The sequence below is a fragment of the Falco rusticolus genome, chromosome 6 (assembly GCF_015220075.1).
Source record: "Falco rusticolus isolate bFalRus1 chromosome 6, bFalRus1.pri, whole genome shotgun sequence".
Lineage (NCBI taxonomy): Eukaryota > Metazoa > Chordata > Aves > Falconiformes > Falconidae > Falco > Falco rusticolus.
In genome coordinates, this window is record NC_051192.1 from 47,522,498 (window position 1) to 47,537,146 (window position 14,649).

At 39.9% G+C, this 14,649-nt stretch overlaps 1 protein-coding gene across 3 annotated transcripts in view; it reads right to left on the reverse strand.

Annotated features, from left to right (window-relative positions):
• The window catches only part of GRM1 (glutamate metabotropic receptor 1), a 199,422-nt gene that overhangs the window by 32,405 nt on the left and 152,368 nt on the right, over nt 1-14,649 (reverse strand). For all 3 annotated transcript variants that reach the window (XM_037392901.1, XM_037392902.1, XM_037392903.1), the window contains exons 6-7: nt 8,492-8,660; nt 6,526-6,652 (exon numbers count right to left, since the gene is read on the reverse strand). In XM_037392901.1, the coding sequence (XP_037248798.1) occupies nt 6,526-6,652; nt 8,492-8,660 (296 nt within the window). The remainder of the gene's footprint in view (nt 1-6,525; nt 6,653-8,491; nt 8,661-14,649) is intronic.

The window sequence follows — 14,649 nt, forward strand, 5'->3', positions numbered from 1 at the left end:
AAATGACAATAAATCTGTGGGAAAATCACCTTGAGGGGGGGAATTAGAGAAAATTGGGTGCTAACAGAAGCGTAGTATTACAGAAAGCTTTTTAGGGTAAAATACAGCTATCACCTTCGGGATGGTTGGTGTGCACAGAATCTGCATCGCCACAGCTCCCTAAGCAACACACCCTGCCAGCTCAGCACATGCTGGTGGGAGTGATGGAGGGTGGAGCGGAGTGGAGACCCCACGGCCAGGCTCTGCTGTGCTCCCTGCAGGGGTGGGAACCTGATGGCACCCACAGCTGAAACTGCATAGCAGCTGTCACATGCAGAATCCATGAGATGTCCGTGGCTGAGCCAGCCATTGTGGCAGAATTACTTTCCTCAGATGAAATAATCTCATTATAATACCAACGCACACCTCCATCTCAAATTTACCTGCTTCCAAGGCACTACCACACCTCACTGGGCACGTGTTACCAGTTGGTAACAACAATATGTGTGACTAGAGTCACCCAAGCACCACCTAAATGTGCTGGAAATGGGTTAGTCCTGGACTGAAATAAGTCCAAAGGGGGAGGCGGGGGGGAATTGTTGCCTAAACCTCCAGATTACCCAACTCTGATTCAGTGTTCATAAAGTTAGGTCAAGCTGACTCACTCTCTAAAGTTGTTATGAAGGGACTTCTAATCAAGGTAGTCAGCCTTGGGGAGGATGAGAAACAAAGGACAGATAGTGAAAAGGACACCATTACCTAAGTTACACAGAAAGGAGCCTTCAAGTGAGGAAAGTTCTGGCTATGAGAAGAAACAGGATGATAAGGTGTTGCAATGCACTGACATCAACAGAAAATTAGATGAAAATGAGACAAATATAATTGTGGTAGTGAGATCATAACCTCCAGCTCAAATAGCCCCCCCAGAAGAGGGCAAAACCCCACTTGAGCAGCATGCGCAGTTAGCAGAGAACTTCAGCAGTGCTATCTGAGGATGTGTACTGATTTGCATCAGAAGCGAAAAACTTGTAACCAATCCTGTGTATGAAAAATGAATATGCAATGGAGTATAAGTGGACAGATGAGGCGAGAAGTTAGGGAAGACTCCATCGTAACTTCTGGGATCAGTCGACGGGCTGAACCTGTCTGCTCCCCCATAGGGACACCTATTGTGTGCATGTTGAATAACTAACTCATGCTAACTGCTATTAGTGATTATAATTTAGTTGTATATAATTTCAAGCTTGTTTTTGCAGACAGTCCCTGTCACCGGTGATCACTAACCTTAATTTGTCATGATTTTATATTGATAAAGAGTGTTATTCCGTAACCTGTTACCGTTAGCCCTTTGCGGGCGCTAGCAGCTGCCAGCGGTGGGTAACACATTCAGGTAAAGCGGGAGGACCCGCTGAGGGTCCCCCTGATGCAGCTGGGGTGTTTCCCTGAACAAGGCAGTCGAGTTGCCCTCCGACCCAGCGGGACTGTTCAGTGAAGGGTCCCTGTAACGGGACGCTGACAGACTGGTCGGGCACAAGGGTCTCGGCTTTCCTGGGGCACTGTGAGACAGATCAGACACCCGGGGTTGAGAAGATTCCACCCCTCCCCCGCCTTCATGTGACAAAATCCAAAGTTGTAATGGAACTGCACCATAGACACTGTATGTTCTCAGTGTATTTCTGCTTTTCTTTTGCCCTTAACGTTACCTTATTCTTGTTTTATCAAACCCTCTGCTTATTGTTTTTCCTCTAAATAACGTAATTTAATTCTTATGGAAAAGCCAAGCCCATGAAATATGCATGCCTTCAAAAAATAACTGGAAAGAGTCTCTTTTATGACTGGTACAGATGTGCAAACATAGGAATCAGTTCAGATGGTACTTAACTGCTCTCTCCCACACTCAATTTAAAGGAGTCTCTGGCTACCTTCCTCACTGTGCTGAAGATGTAAATACCAGCAATAAACATTACCAAGAAGACAAAATCCTCTGTGTTAATAGGATGGTACAGTTGTGAAATTGAGTTACTGAAAACCTTCATTCTGAAATTTCCTAATTTCTGTTCTTGGCAGTGCCAAAATGCTTTTAGTGTGTTTCTGTATCCCAGGGTAAATATCCATGGCCTCTTCTAGTTCTTGTTTTTGTCCTCGTCCAGTTTCCCTTGGACTCAGATCACCTTTTGTGCCTTTTCTCGACCTTTCAGGTACCTTTCCTCCCAGTCCCTCACTGTCCCCATCTCAGTTCTCCTTCCTAGCCAGCCCCCTCTCCACCTAGATGTCTCCATCACTCACACTGCTGGTCCAGCTTGTCACTGCTGCCTGTCTGGGTTGTTGGATGCAGTTAAGAGCAGGGAAAAAGCAGCGTTGTCAGCAAGCTTGTGAAAGAGGCATTTTTTTCCTCTGTTTTGCTGCTAAATCTTAACAAGGGCCCTGATATTGTGATGAACAAAAGCCCCTTCCTCCTCAGTATGGAGTATATCTACAGAAACCAAGTTCTATGAATTAAAAGCTTCTGAGACCCACAGTTTACCTCAATTTGCATGCATTTTCCACAGGGTGACACACAATTACCAGCTGATACCTCTACCAAAATGTAAAGTCCTTCCTTCCAAATATAGAAGTAAGCAGAGGTATGGATTAGGGTTGAACAGTTTTACTGTAACCTCATTTTTAGAAATAGAAGAAAAAAAAAAGTTTTTTGTTGAAATTAAAAAAAAAAATCAGCCCGAGGCAAAGTCCTGACATGGAAAATTTCCACTCAAACTTTTAATGTCTGCCAATGTCATGTAAACTGAAAAAATGTCTTATAATTCTGTACTCCAAAGAGACAAATCTCTGAGTACCCTGCTGACTTAACTACAGGTAAAGCTGACTACTTAACTACAGGTAATGATGTTACAGCTGTCTGTAACATCAAACCCAACAGAAATGCTAGCATGTGCAACTGAAGGTCATATTTTGTAAAGGAAAGGAATTCTGTGCTCAAAGTGGTCTGTTCAAGATGCAGATAGGTAAGGAAACCTCTTCTTCCAACTGGCATTTTTATAATGAAATAAGAAGAAAAAGCTTTTTATTGGAAGTGAGAACCTCTGGCCATTGACTGCAGCAGCCCTGAGTGGAAGTTGGCTCTTTCTTTGGTTTAATAAAAGACTAAGAATCAGAATTTCCTGCTCATTGATTAATACATGCAGAGCTCTTCTTAAACAAGAAGCCAGTCTGTGGTTGCTGGAAGGGGTTAAGTTTTAAGCTTAGTAACTTCAAGCTTTACTCATATTATTCCATCTTAAACAATATTTTCAGAGCCTTAGCCCTGATTCAGCATGGTAGTTTAAGCTTTAAGCTTATTCTGTGTAAGGTCTTAGAAATCTGTTTCATTAAATTAGTGTAATTCCTGCGCACTAGCAAGCCCCAAGAGCCACATATGCTACAAACATTGTAAAAAGCTGCCTGCACTGCTTGTATCAGCAAACAGTTGTTGGTTGTCAGCGCCTGTGAAGGTGGGTCATTTCCCAGCTAGGAGAAAGTGGGCTAGGGAACCTTGTTGAGACTGGGGGAGGATACTCAGGAAATGGTGTACTTAGAGGCTGAAAAAAAAAATCCAACACAAAAATCCACAAAAAACCCAACAGCTAACCCACACTTCAAAAAAATCAGAGAATTAGTGGCAAAAGATTCACAGCTCAGTTTCTAGTAAAAAGCTATTTGTTAGGTTTCTTCTACTATTTCCCCTGTACTTTAACCATGAATCATTTCCTAGGGCAGAAGGCTAATTGATTTTTGTAATTATTTAAAAAAAATATATTCATACTGCAAGGCCAATAAGACAATCCAGGATGTTTTCTGAGGCCATTAACACATCCCAGGTAACTGATGGTCCCAAACTTTTATTATTCCTTTCATAATAACTCTATATAACTTCCTGTCCTACCCCGTTTTATTGCTTATTTAAGATTATTTATGTAAATTGGGTTTACTAGCTTCACATTCATTCTTCTTATATTAGATTCTGATACTATAAAAGATATCTCTTCTTGGCACAAGGCCTTAAGATACTGGGTTTAGTGACTATTTGTCAGGTCAGATTTTTATCATCTGTGGTGAGAAATCCTTTGTGCCTGCTGACTCCACTTCACTGAACACATGTTTAGGGGAAGCAATCTATAAAAAATTTGTACATTTAAAAATAACATTAAAATGTCAGGAAAGGATTGCTGAGCAACAGAGACTGATTTCAAACAGAAAGAATGAGCACCTTGAAAAGCATGTCTTAGGAAACAGGTTAGTATGTGCTTCACATTTCTTAAAGGGACTAAGCATTTTAGAGCCTTCATCTGTGATGGAAAATGGGACTAAAACTGCATACATGTTTAACGTCAAATATTTAAGGAAAAGGGAAAAATTAGCTGAAACGTGAGATGTTAATGTCTGCGTCAATAGTATGGTGACTGTCAGGGTATGAACGCAACACACAAAGGCAAGCTATAAAAAAACATTTGATGGGAGAAATCCTGGCAAGAAAGGTAACTCCAGATTAAATGGTACCAATAGTGAATCCCACAAAATTCAGGAACCAGAGTTTATCTATAAATCTCCCTTTTCTAAAGGTTTGTATGGCATCAGCTTCTCTTCACAACTTTGTACTGCTATTCAAGTAAATGAATTGCAGGGGTTAAAAAAAGTTTTTCCCTGAATAAAACAGAATGAAGAAGCTGTGCAGGAGCAGATTGCCGTTTTGATGTTCTCTAGGAAATCAGTCAATGGCTACACTGTCATTTAGCTGATGCTACTGTGATTTTAGAACAGCAGCAGTCCAGTCTCCTTGCTGAGAAGAAACACAAATCAGCAGGTCATCTACTGATTTCATTAAAAGTTAATAGATTGTAACATGCCCCTGAGATTTCTTCCAGCACTGATGCTTTCCTCAGCTCCTTTCAGCAGTGCCTGTCATTTTGACATGCCCCCTTTTGAGCTGTTTTGGGCAGCTGATAGCACTGAACCATATTTGCTCAAGTGCACATTGATCTCTCACTATGTTCTTGTTCTGCCTTATTGATTAAAAAGAAGCCCCAGTTTTCTTCCCTGAACAGTAGATACAAACAATTCTGCAAAGCTCCAAGACTAACAGAACCCAGTTGTCTATAGATATCTCCTTTAAAATTAGCAGACACTGGTGTCCTAGGAGGTGAGAGCTGAATATGAGCTTTTCCAATGGTCAGGATATTTATGAAAGATGCTGTAGATTTTCTGGTGTCTAGTAATACAAGAGGTTTTTCCACAATCAGGGGCCTTACCAGGGTTTTTCAAGAATTCCTCTTCGTATAACCAACTTGTATGAAACTTGAAGGCACTGAATGATCATTGAGATTTCTGTACCCTGACAAATCTGTTTGAAGTAGGTTCAGTTGCACAGCAAGAGGTAAGGGGGGGTGTTGGGATGAGAGGTATGAGATATAGACAGATACACACCCATCTGGGACGTGGCTGTAGCTTATTTTCCATAGAAAACTAAGATAAACAATGGATCAAATTTCCCAGTTTATTGTGATTAATAATATATTTTTAGCTGAAGAAGTGGGCAGCCTTCCCTCTCTAAATCGTCTGAAAGCTCACCTCAGTTCAGTGGCTAGCTGAACAGTATGTCTTGGAAATATTTAATTAAGGTTTGAGTACTTCATCTATGTGTTAAATGCTGAAGCAACATCTAGTTCCCAGCCAGTCATGTTAAAGGACAAAGATGTGATAAATTGCCCATTTGATCTTCAGCTAGGTAGCCAGATGCCCTGCTGAATACTGTCAGCCAAGATTTGCAGATGCGGCATGGGGCAGAAGTTCCAGTAGCCTTCTACAGTGATGCAAAGCAACCCCCAAGGTCAGGGTGGTGTTTCTCAGTGCATTAAATCTATTTTCTTGGGGTAATGGTTACTGCAAAGCCCTGAGCAGTTGTGGAGGTTGACTCTGACAGGTACAAAATAGCAGAAAGATGTCACTCATCCAAAGCATATACACAGGGGAGACCACTTCTAGCTGTTTCCCTTTCTTCTGCCAGCCTTTCTTAGGATTTTGTTTACATTCCTCTTGCTTGCAGGTGCAGTAAGAATGATCTTTATACCGAACAAAAGTCTGGTAATCAGTTGTTGAATGGCCTCTGAAATCCCAGATAAAGTATTACTAATTGCATGGTAGAACAATCAGAAAGAGTATCAAGTCAATCTGACAAGGATGCACTGCGTTTTTGTGATAATCACTGCTAAAATTGCAGCAAATGCTGCTGAATTCATTAGCAGTCTTAACAGCTTTATCAGTGCTTATGCTAACTGAAGAGGAGGAACAGACAATGTCATTTCTTCGTAGAAATTGTGCCATCTTTATTGCCAGTGCTGTTGAACTGAGCCAAAAGATAAAACAGTTTATAATGTACCCTAAGCTGCATGGGGATGTGCGTTTAAATATTTGCCTTTAATATCTCTTCATACTGCCATCTTACTCTCCACCACACACCATTCTTCTTACACCACGTAAAATGGGAATGCATTTGGAGGGACACATCCCTACCTGTCAGGTCAGCATTTGGCCACCAGCCAAGCTCACAGGCTTTACATGTGAATTCATCCTGAACAAATTCATTCTCCTTGCAAGCAGTGCAAATCCAGCAGCAACTCACTTCTCCTTTCCTGATCACCTGTAATGCAAAATACATCCTCAGCTATGATCCTCTATAAGACAGCACAGACAACCAGCAAACAGATACCACCTGCATTGTTTAAAATATGACAGGATCCCTGTGTATGGCACATTTCAAACAACTAGAAAACATGAATCCTGATTCTGTACTACCCCTACATATTAAAGTTTGTGCTTAGGAATTCAAGGATAATCTCTGGGAGAATTCTATTTAATTTTGGGGGTAGCAAGTCTGAGTTAAAAGTACAAAACATTTTTTCTCTTTGGTACAGAGGCATGGTGAGTGTTATATTTTCAGTCAGGCTTGAGAAAAGGCTTAATCTGAGAGATGGTTCAGGTCAGGACAAGTAGCTCAGCCCACGCTTAATATCTGTTGCATACCAAAAACCATAAACAAAGTCAAAGGTTAGAACAAAGAGTGATTCATGCATAGATAGATATATAAATATACACACACAAGTGCACACAGACACATAAATACCAATTTACATGGAAGTCTCTTTGGAGCTCATTACACTAGTGTAAACAGAAATTCAAATAAGAGCAAATTAAAAAATATACTGCTTAAAAGATGTAATGGGTCCTAGTAGAAAATAAAACCAATATGCAGTGACCATATTGCTCTTTTGGAGAGAAATGTCCCTGAAAGCTGTATCTTTCTCTGCTGTGAAGCTGCTAAATTTAATGATCCAATGTTGAAAAGCTGGTTTTCTTGTCTTGATTCCTAGTTCCATTATGCTGAGGCTAAAAGAAAGATTAAGGATTTCTCCAGCTCATGGGGTTCCAACAAAGGCTCTAGCTCTGTTTACCAGAAAGGAGGAATCAAGCCTTCTCTCCAGGATCTTCCTATCCATCTATATGCAGAGCTAAGTGTAGTAGTGAAACACAAAATATTTGTTTTATTGAATGCTGGCTTTGTGGGCTTTTCTTGTTAACATTTCCTCCTGCAGTCTGTGGAGAGATTCCAATAGACTTCAATGGCAGCCGAAGCTGGCATTTTGTATGCATGGTGTTTACATATACACACACATACACAAACTGCACAATCTCAAAAACAGGGAAGAGATGTTTTGGAGGGTAGTAAATAACGATAATGTTTCCCCTCCAAGACTGTTGGAATATGTCACTACTCCTTTGCCAAATCATCAATCACATTGCTTAGATTAGCAATATAGAATTAAAAAGCTGCAAGTGTGCTTATTACATGAAATTAGAAAGGAAGGTCTGCTCTAAGGTGATTTTACTGAATGGGCTTCTTGCCATTTTAAACTTACTGTATCCATACAATTTTGATACTGGTGAAACATGTCTTTATGTCATCCAGACATGGCAGGTGGCAAATTATTTGTAGCTTGGTACAAGTGCTACTGTTTGGTAAACACAGAGTGATTTCATTTGTGTTTCCATACCTCCTGTTGTGAACACGAGACACAAATAGGCATTTTTTCCCCTTTTTCTTGCAGGTGTTATTGCTGGAACAAAATACTGCATTCCCATGGGTCACGTTATTTTCAGGATCAGCCCCCAAGTGAATCACAGCCACTGAATGTTGTAGGCAATGACTAAATGAAAATTCTGTGCTTTCTCACATAAGGTGAAATTCAAATCCTGTCACACTAGAAGATTCTGCATCTCTACAAAGGGCAATTTTAGAAAACATAGGCCTGTATGTGGGATTGTAAGAGTAAGATGTAAATCTAGGAGTATTTCTATAATTTTGGCTTTCCTGAAGAAAAGGAAGTCCTACCCCTTGGCTTAAAAGAAGCTTGCTTGGGTTTAGGGAAAAAAACACTGATGATTCAATTTCTATAGCAGAAAGTTAGAGTCTGAGGCAAACCTTAATCTGGCCCTTCAAACAAGGCTCACTGCACACCGATCGGACCATCCCACTCTTATTCATCTGAATCCTGTAGTCATCGATGTTGAGCACTCCCTCATGCCAGGTCCCAATGAGGACATAGTCATAGCGGTTGGGCTCGATGTACTGCAGGTTCATGATGTCATACCTGCAAGTGAAAAAAAGAGAAGATGAGTCACTGTCCTACAACACGAAGGATAAAAAATTAATTTGACCTTTTCCTTTTGCCTCCATAAATATTCATATCAACCCTTAGGATTTGCGTACCTGTAGGATTTTCAGCAGAATCATGGGAAATGACAGCTCTGATTGCCACACCATTACCAATCAGCTGAACTGCTTACACAAAACTGTGGGTAAAAGGTTGTGTGTCCAGAAGAACCACACATCAAAGACAGCCAGCTCTGCTAAAGATGCACATGTACGCACTGGATGGATGGTGTGGTTTTTAGCCATTTTTCAAGATGCCTTAAACATTCACTTGGTGCCTACATACAGGCTGGTTGCAGTGTAGCTTCTGCTGGGAACTTGAAGTAATCAGTAGAAATGCTCAAACTAACTGAACCAGTATGCCATAAGTTAACTGTAAGCACTCGTTCAACTATTTCTATTACCCAGCCCAGTGAGACTGTCAGGAAAAATTTGCAGCTCGGGCACAAAATTTCCCTCCTCACCCCAGGCAACTAGGAGAGAACTTCCCAAGGCTAATGTAACGGAAGCATAAAACATTGCTACAATAAACAGCTTCCCTGCCTCCATCATTGCCTTTCATTTGTTGGACCTGGTGTGAGTGAATCCCTTACTGCTAGTTGTACTGTTCTCTCTTTAACCTACATAGTGTAGCTTGTGCAAAGCAGTGATTAACTGTGGTGATTTCTTAGTAGGAAATAAGCAAGAATGGGAGAAGTAATATTGGAGAGTGCACAGAGAAGAAGAACTACAAAAGAGGCTGGACCTACAGCCTGGCCTCTTCAGATGAGAAGGGGGGGTGGGGTGCTGTTTAAAAAAGGACAAGAGAAAGAGGGCTGAGAACCAGAAATCAGCACTGGAGCTAAAAATCACCTTCTGAGTGTTGAAAAGCATCTTCTGTTTGCCAGGCCTGGGAGTTACTGCCTTGTTTTTCTCAACTGGATTGTCTGCCTCTGGAGAAAAAAAATATCTTTTGTTTATAAGAACTGTTGCTAATCTGTATGTTCTTTAGGAATGAAAGGTAAGCAAACTATGAGCCATAAATAAAACTGGGATGCTTAGTTGTGGCCAAAGAGAGACATCCATTTATTTCTTTTCCATTCTGAGGTTCAAACATGCAAAATTTCAACCTCTGCACTTCACAGAGGAGAGAGGTGCTAGAATTACACTCTAGATGTCTGTCTGTCTTAACTGAGTCTTTGGAATTTCTCTAGTTAAAGGTAATTTAAAGAAGTGCACATTTACAGCTGTATTTAGACCTCAGTCTTGCCACTGACAATGTCAGTGCCATTGCAGAGCTCCGACGAATCACGTGGGAAAAGGGGCTCTTGCCATTGAATTCCGTGGAGCTCCTAGCAGGAGGCAGCTCTATTGATTCTTAATCAGCTATTAATTGAGGTGTTGCTTAGAAAAGGTGTAAATTTAAAATTCACTAGGAAACAGTTCCCTCTCATATCTCAGTCCTTATGAAGGGAGAACATAAAAAAAAAAAATGTTTTCAGGACTATGAAGAATCAGGATATCAAGAAGTAAAAAGAGCCTGGCACTTTATAATATAGACTCAACAGACAGGAGTAAAACTGAGCAGGAATGTACATGCCTCTTCCTAGAAAGAAGAACCTACTCGAATTTTAGTGTGACCTTGTATTAGACTGATACAAAGTAAGTTACTCTGGGCTGGAAAATGAATTCCGGAAGGGGAATAAAAGATTACTAAAACCTCACATTCCCTTAATGGAATTTTTGAGCCTGCACAGTTTTCATTTTTGCTAAAATATATTACAAGGTACAGAATGGCATTAATGCAATATCAATCAGGGGTTGGCAATTTCAGGGACGTGATTTTAGGTTGAAAGCCATTCTTATGTTTTCTTATAAGACTTTTCCCTTTTCTATCAGTTATCTGTCAAAGAATAAAGTATGCAGACTAAAAGCTTTTGCACAGTCTTGCATATGACAAGTTGTAGTACAACGTTTGCAGCTTTGATATGCGGCTTGAAATTTAAGTGGAAAAATGCAGTCTAACTCTAACTACACTTGGTACATGGAGATGTGCATAAGTTCTTCATCCTTTCCTTCTTGTTCTTAATAAAAAATAAATCTGCTTTGATTAAGGGCAAGTTCAGTGCTGGAATACCTCCCCCCATCCACTCATTCACATACGTACAACTGTAACAGTTCTGGTCTATGTCCAAGCTAAAAATTGTTATCCCAAAAGAAGTGGATTTGACAAAAGTTGTGAAGCTCTAAGAGAGTGAGGACCATGGAGGCAGCTGGATTTCACACATATAGGGCAGCATTTACAGAAGCCATGAAAACACTCTGCAGATAAGAAAATTAATTCTTCTTAACATAAGAGCAAGCTCTCTGGTATATTGGAAAATGATGTGACCAAATAGGTGGTGTCATATGAACAAGTTATTTGTGAGGTGAGCCAGAACATTAGCCAGCTGGCCACAGGCATATTGTTACTCCAATGAGTCTGAGACAGCTGAAGTTACCTTTTTCCATAGCCATAATACCAGACCAGCAGTGAGGTATGCTATACTGGAAGGCAGAATGGAAAACAGTAATGCTGAGCAAAGCACTGGGATGTAACTGGCCAAAACAACAACCCACGAAGCCATACTCCAAAACAACCACATAAATTGGACAAAAGGTTCCTTTATATACAAGTTTGAAGTCTTTGCTTTATGCATTTGATAATTTACTCAAAGCATTGGAGTTGATAGAATTGCCACGTCTGAAGCCAGGACAGCTACTGGAATTTTTGAACTAGACGGACTTATATAGGTCTGTGTCCAAGTCTAGTTAAGGTAAAGTGAAACACAGTGTTTCTGTTAGCTAATGAACCTCAGCATTTCTCCATATATCAGAGGTCCATTTCTCCTGCCCACTGTTACATATCTTTTTATGGTCAGAGCCCCACACAAATTTTTTGTCCTAGAGAGGTAAGTTTCTTCATACCTGCCATAAGCTAAAAGTAGGCAGTTACCCTAGAACAGACAAGAGCTCAAAATTATTTGCCCCTTGCATAGGCCCAGAGAAGGATGTGGTATTGACTACTGCATCCCTCACACCTTTTCCAGTCTTTCTGGAAATCTGAGTGATATGATTACTATTGAGAAAGGAAATGGGAAGTACTCAATGAAAGTAAGAAGTTCAGCAATTTTACCAGCATGTTCTTCATGACAGTATAGAGAGCACATACTGTTGATTTTGCAGAGCTACATCAATATCATTTTCCCCAGAGGTAGTGCAGTCAGTTAAGTGACTATATTTGTGCCCTTCTGATAAAGGTCTGCTTCACATTTCTGCATAAAAGCTCTTCAAAGAAAAGATTCTGCATAGAAGAAATAAACCTTCAAAAAATGCTTCAAGTTTTCTAATCTCATTTTGAAAAAAGCTTGAAACCATGAACTGAGCCTGGGACAGAAAAAGAGTTGTATCTAAACAAACGGTTAAGGTGTGATGAAGCTGTAGGGTGTTCAAAACAGGAAATTATGTGTCAGGCAAACATAACTACAGGCATCTGTACTCATGATGATAGTAACTAGGAGCTGGTGAGAGCCAATTGCTCAAAGAACCTCACAGATTTTGAAAATAAAGTATGAGGAAGGGTGCTGCCTTCTAAGAAGGAATATTGATTTATTCCATCTTGTGAAGTTGATTTGTTCATATGATATGGTAACATTGTATCACAAATCTTTTTACCTATTTGTGTGACATTCTTGCACTGGCACAGAAAAGCTAAAAAACCTAGGAAATTTCAGATCTGGTGATCTCTGCTGTGTTTAGGTGTTGTATGTGGTGTTTGTATTTTGCTGAGGTAGAAAAGCTCTTTTGAATATTGATACAATGGTATGGTCTGTTCACTCATCCACAAAGAAGTTTTCCACATGGAGCTGTGGGAACACTGGGGCTAATCTGAAGCTAAATGCAATATGCATGGGCATAAACTACTGCTGGCATACAAAGATCTGACAGACCATATAGATAGCGTTTCATATACACATCACCATTGTCTGATATGATATTGTCCCTGTCATAAATGCCACAGACTGATCCGATCCAAGGATTACAGCATGAATAACAAAAAGGTTAATTGAATTTTCTTGCCCAAACTTGCTAACTCCAGCTGCGAAAATATAAATGAGGAATAGCAACAACAAAGAAACCAAATCCCAAACTCACCTAAAATAACCCATCAAATTCTAAATAGGCCAGGGTATCAGGAGAAATGAACCTTCCTATAGAAGAAAATAATGGATAGAATAATTTCTGTCATTCTGACCTACTCAGAAAAATATCCTGATACAATCCCTCCTATATCTTCAGTTCAGGAACTGTTCATTCTAGTTCTATGCTTGGTACTTTTGATAGGTTTGGAAATGCTCTCAGGTGACAAGATAATAAGTAAGATTTGGGCTAAAACTGGAAAATTACACCTAAACATCAAAGCAAATAACTAACAGGCAGACAATGTAGCATATGCAAAGATGAAGTAATACTTTTATGGACATAAGTAGTGTGTAATAAAGTTACACTAAGCAGTAATTTCTCTGTCTTATCTAAATTATGTGTGCAAAGACTTGATTTATGTATTTGTGTCAGTAAGTATGTGTTGGGCTGTAACAGAACTACTTGCCTCTACTTTCAAAGTCTGACCTAGCTCATCTATATCTCTGACTAAAAAAATCTGAAGTATACAATGCTCCAGAAGACCAAACTGACCAGGTTTTTATTACTATTTAAATGTAACAAGTTGTTTAAATGTATATACTGTTTAAATATAACAAGAAATGCAAATAGAAAATGGTAAAAATGTTGGACAGTTCTGCTGATAAAGGTTAGTAATAGAGAAAAGAGCTGCTTTAAGGCCGCTCTGTCTTAGGAATACTCTTTGAAGGCATATGCCAGACTGCAAACTTGTTTGTTCCAAAGCAGTCTCATTGTGCAGTGTTGGCATTCAGATGCATTTATGCAATAAGCCCAAAGATGGAGTGAGAGAGTCTTTTATAACACTTTAATCACTCAGCAGGAAAACTAACTTCAATGAAGTAACCTCTGAGTAGGTTTCAGTTAATAATGGAATTTGCACTTCAGCAGCTGAAATAAAGTTATTTATAAAGAAAAGAAAAGCACCAAAACCCAACAAACAAACTGAAAAATAAATCCTTCTGGGAGGTGTCACAGTTAAAGTTGTTGGATAGAGGCCACAGAACTAAATGAAGAGGAAAAAATTTCTGTCAGCTGGCTCCTGTAAGAGGAACAAAGGTGACGTCCAAGTCCACAAAGTTCCCGTTTCACATATTGCTCAGGTACATACTGTGTTTGCTAGCAAGGGATAGACAGTAGCAGTTACCACAGCTGGAATTTACCAGACCCCAAATGAGTGAAACACAGTATCTTCAGGGAAAAAAAAATATTAAAATTATCTATTTTTAAACTCTGGAACAGGAGATCTTATTTGGAGTGAAACAAGTTGAGAGAGCACACAGGAGTTCACCAAGCAGAACTAAATAGTTGCTGGCAAGGATTCAGCAGAGCTCCAGTTGGAAAAGGAAGTGCTCTACAGCTTTACCTTCACAACCTTATTAAGTAAATGCTTCATTAAATTCCAATCACTTGTATCAGGCTTTATACATATTAAGACCCTGGTGCGGAGTACCAGTGGTACGCACCAAAAGTCTGTGAGATACAAGGTTTGTCCTCTCCTGAAACACTAGAAATTTCACAGGCTCTGCTGTAGTTCCTGTCCCAGTACAAGCTGTAGCTATGCCTGTATTGTGTGTTACCAGTGTTACTTCTGGCTAATGGTAAGACTAACCGCAGTAACTCCATTTATGTCTCGCGGTATGCATGCTGTATGCTTTAGCAAAATGGCCAAAGAAATCTCCATCACCAAACCCAGCAACATTCCCCCTTCCCAACACATGGTTTAACTA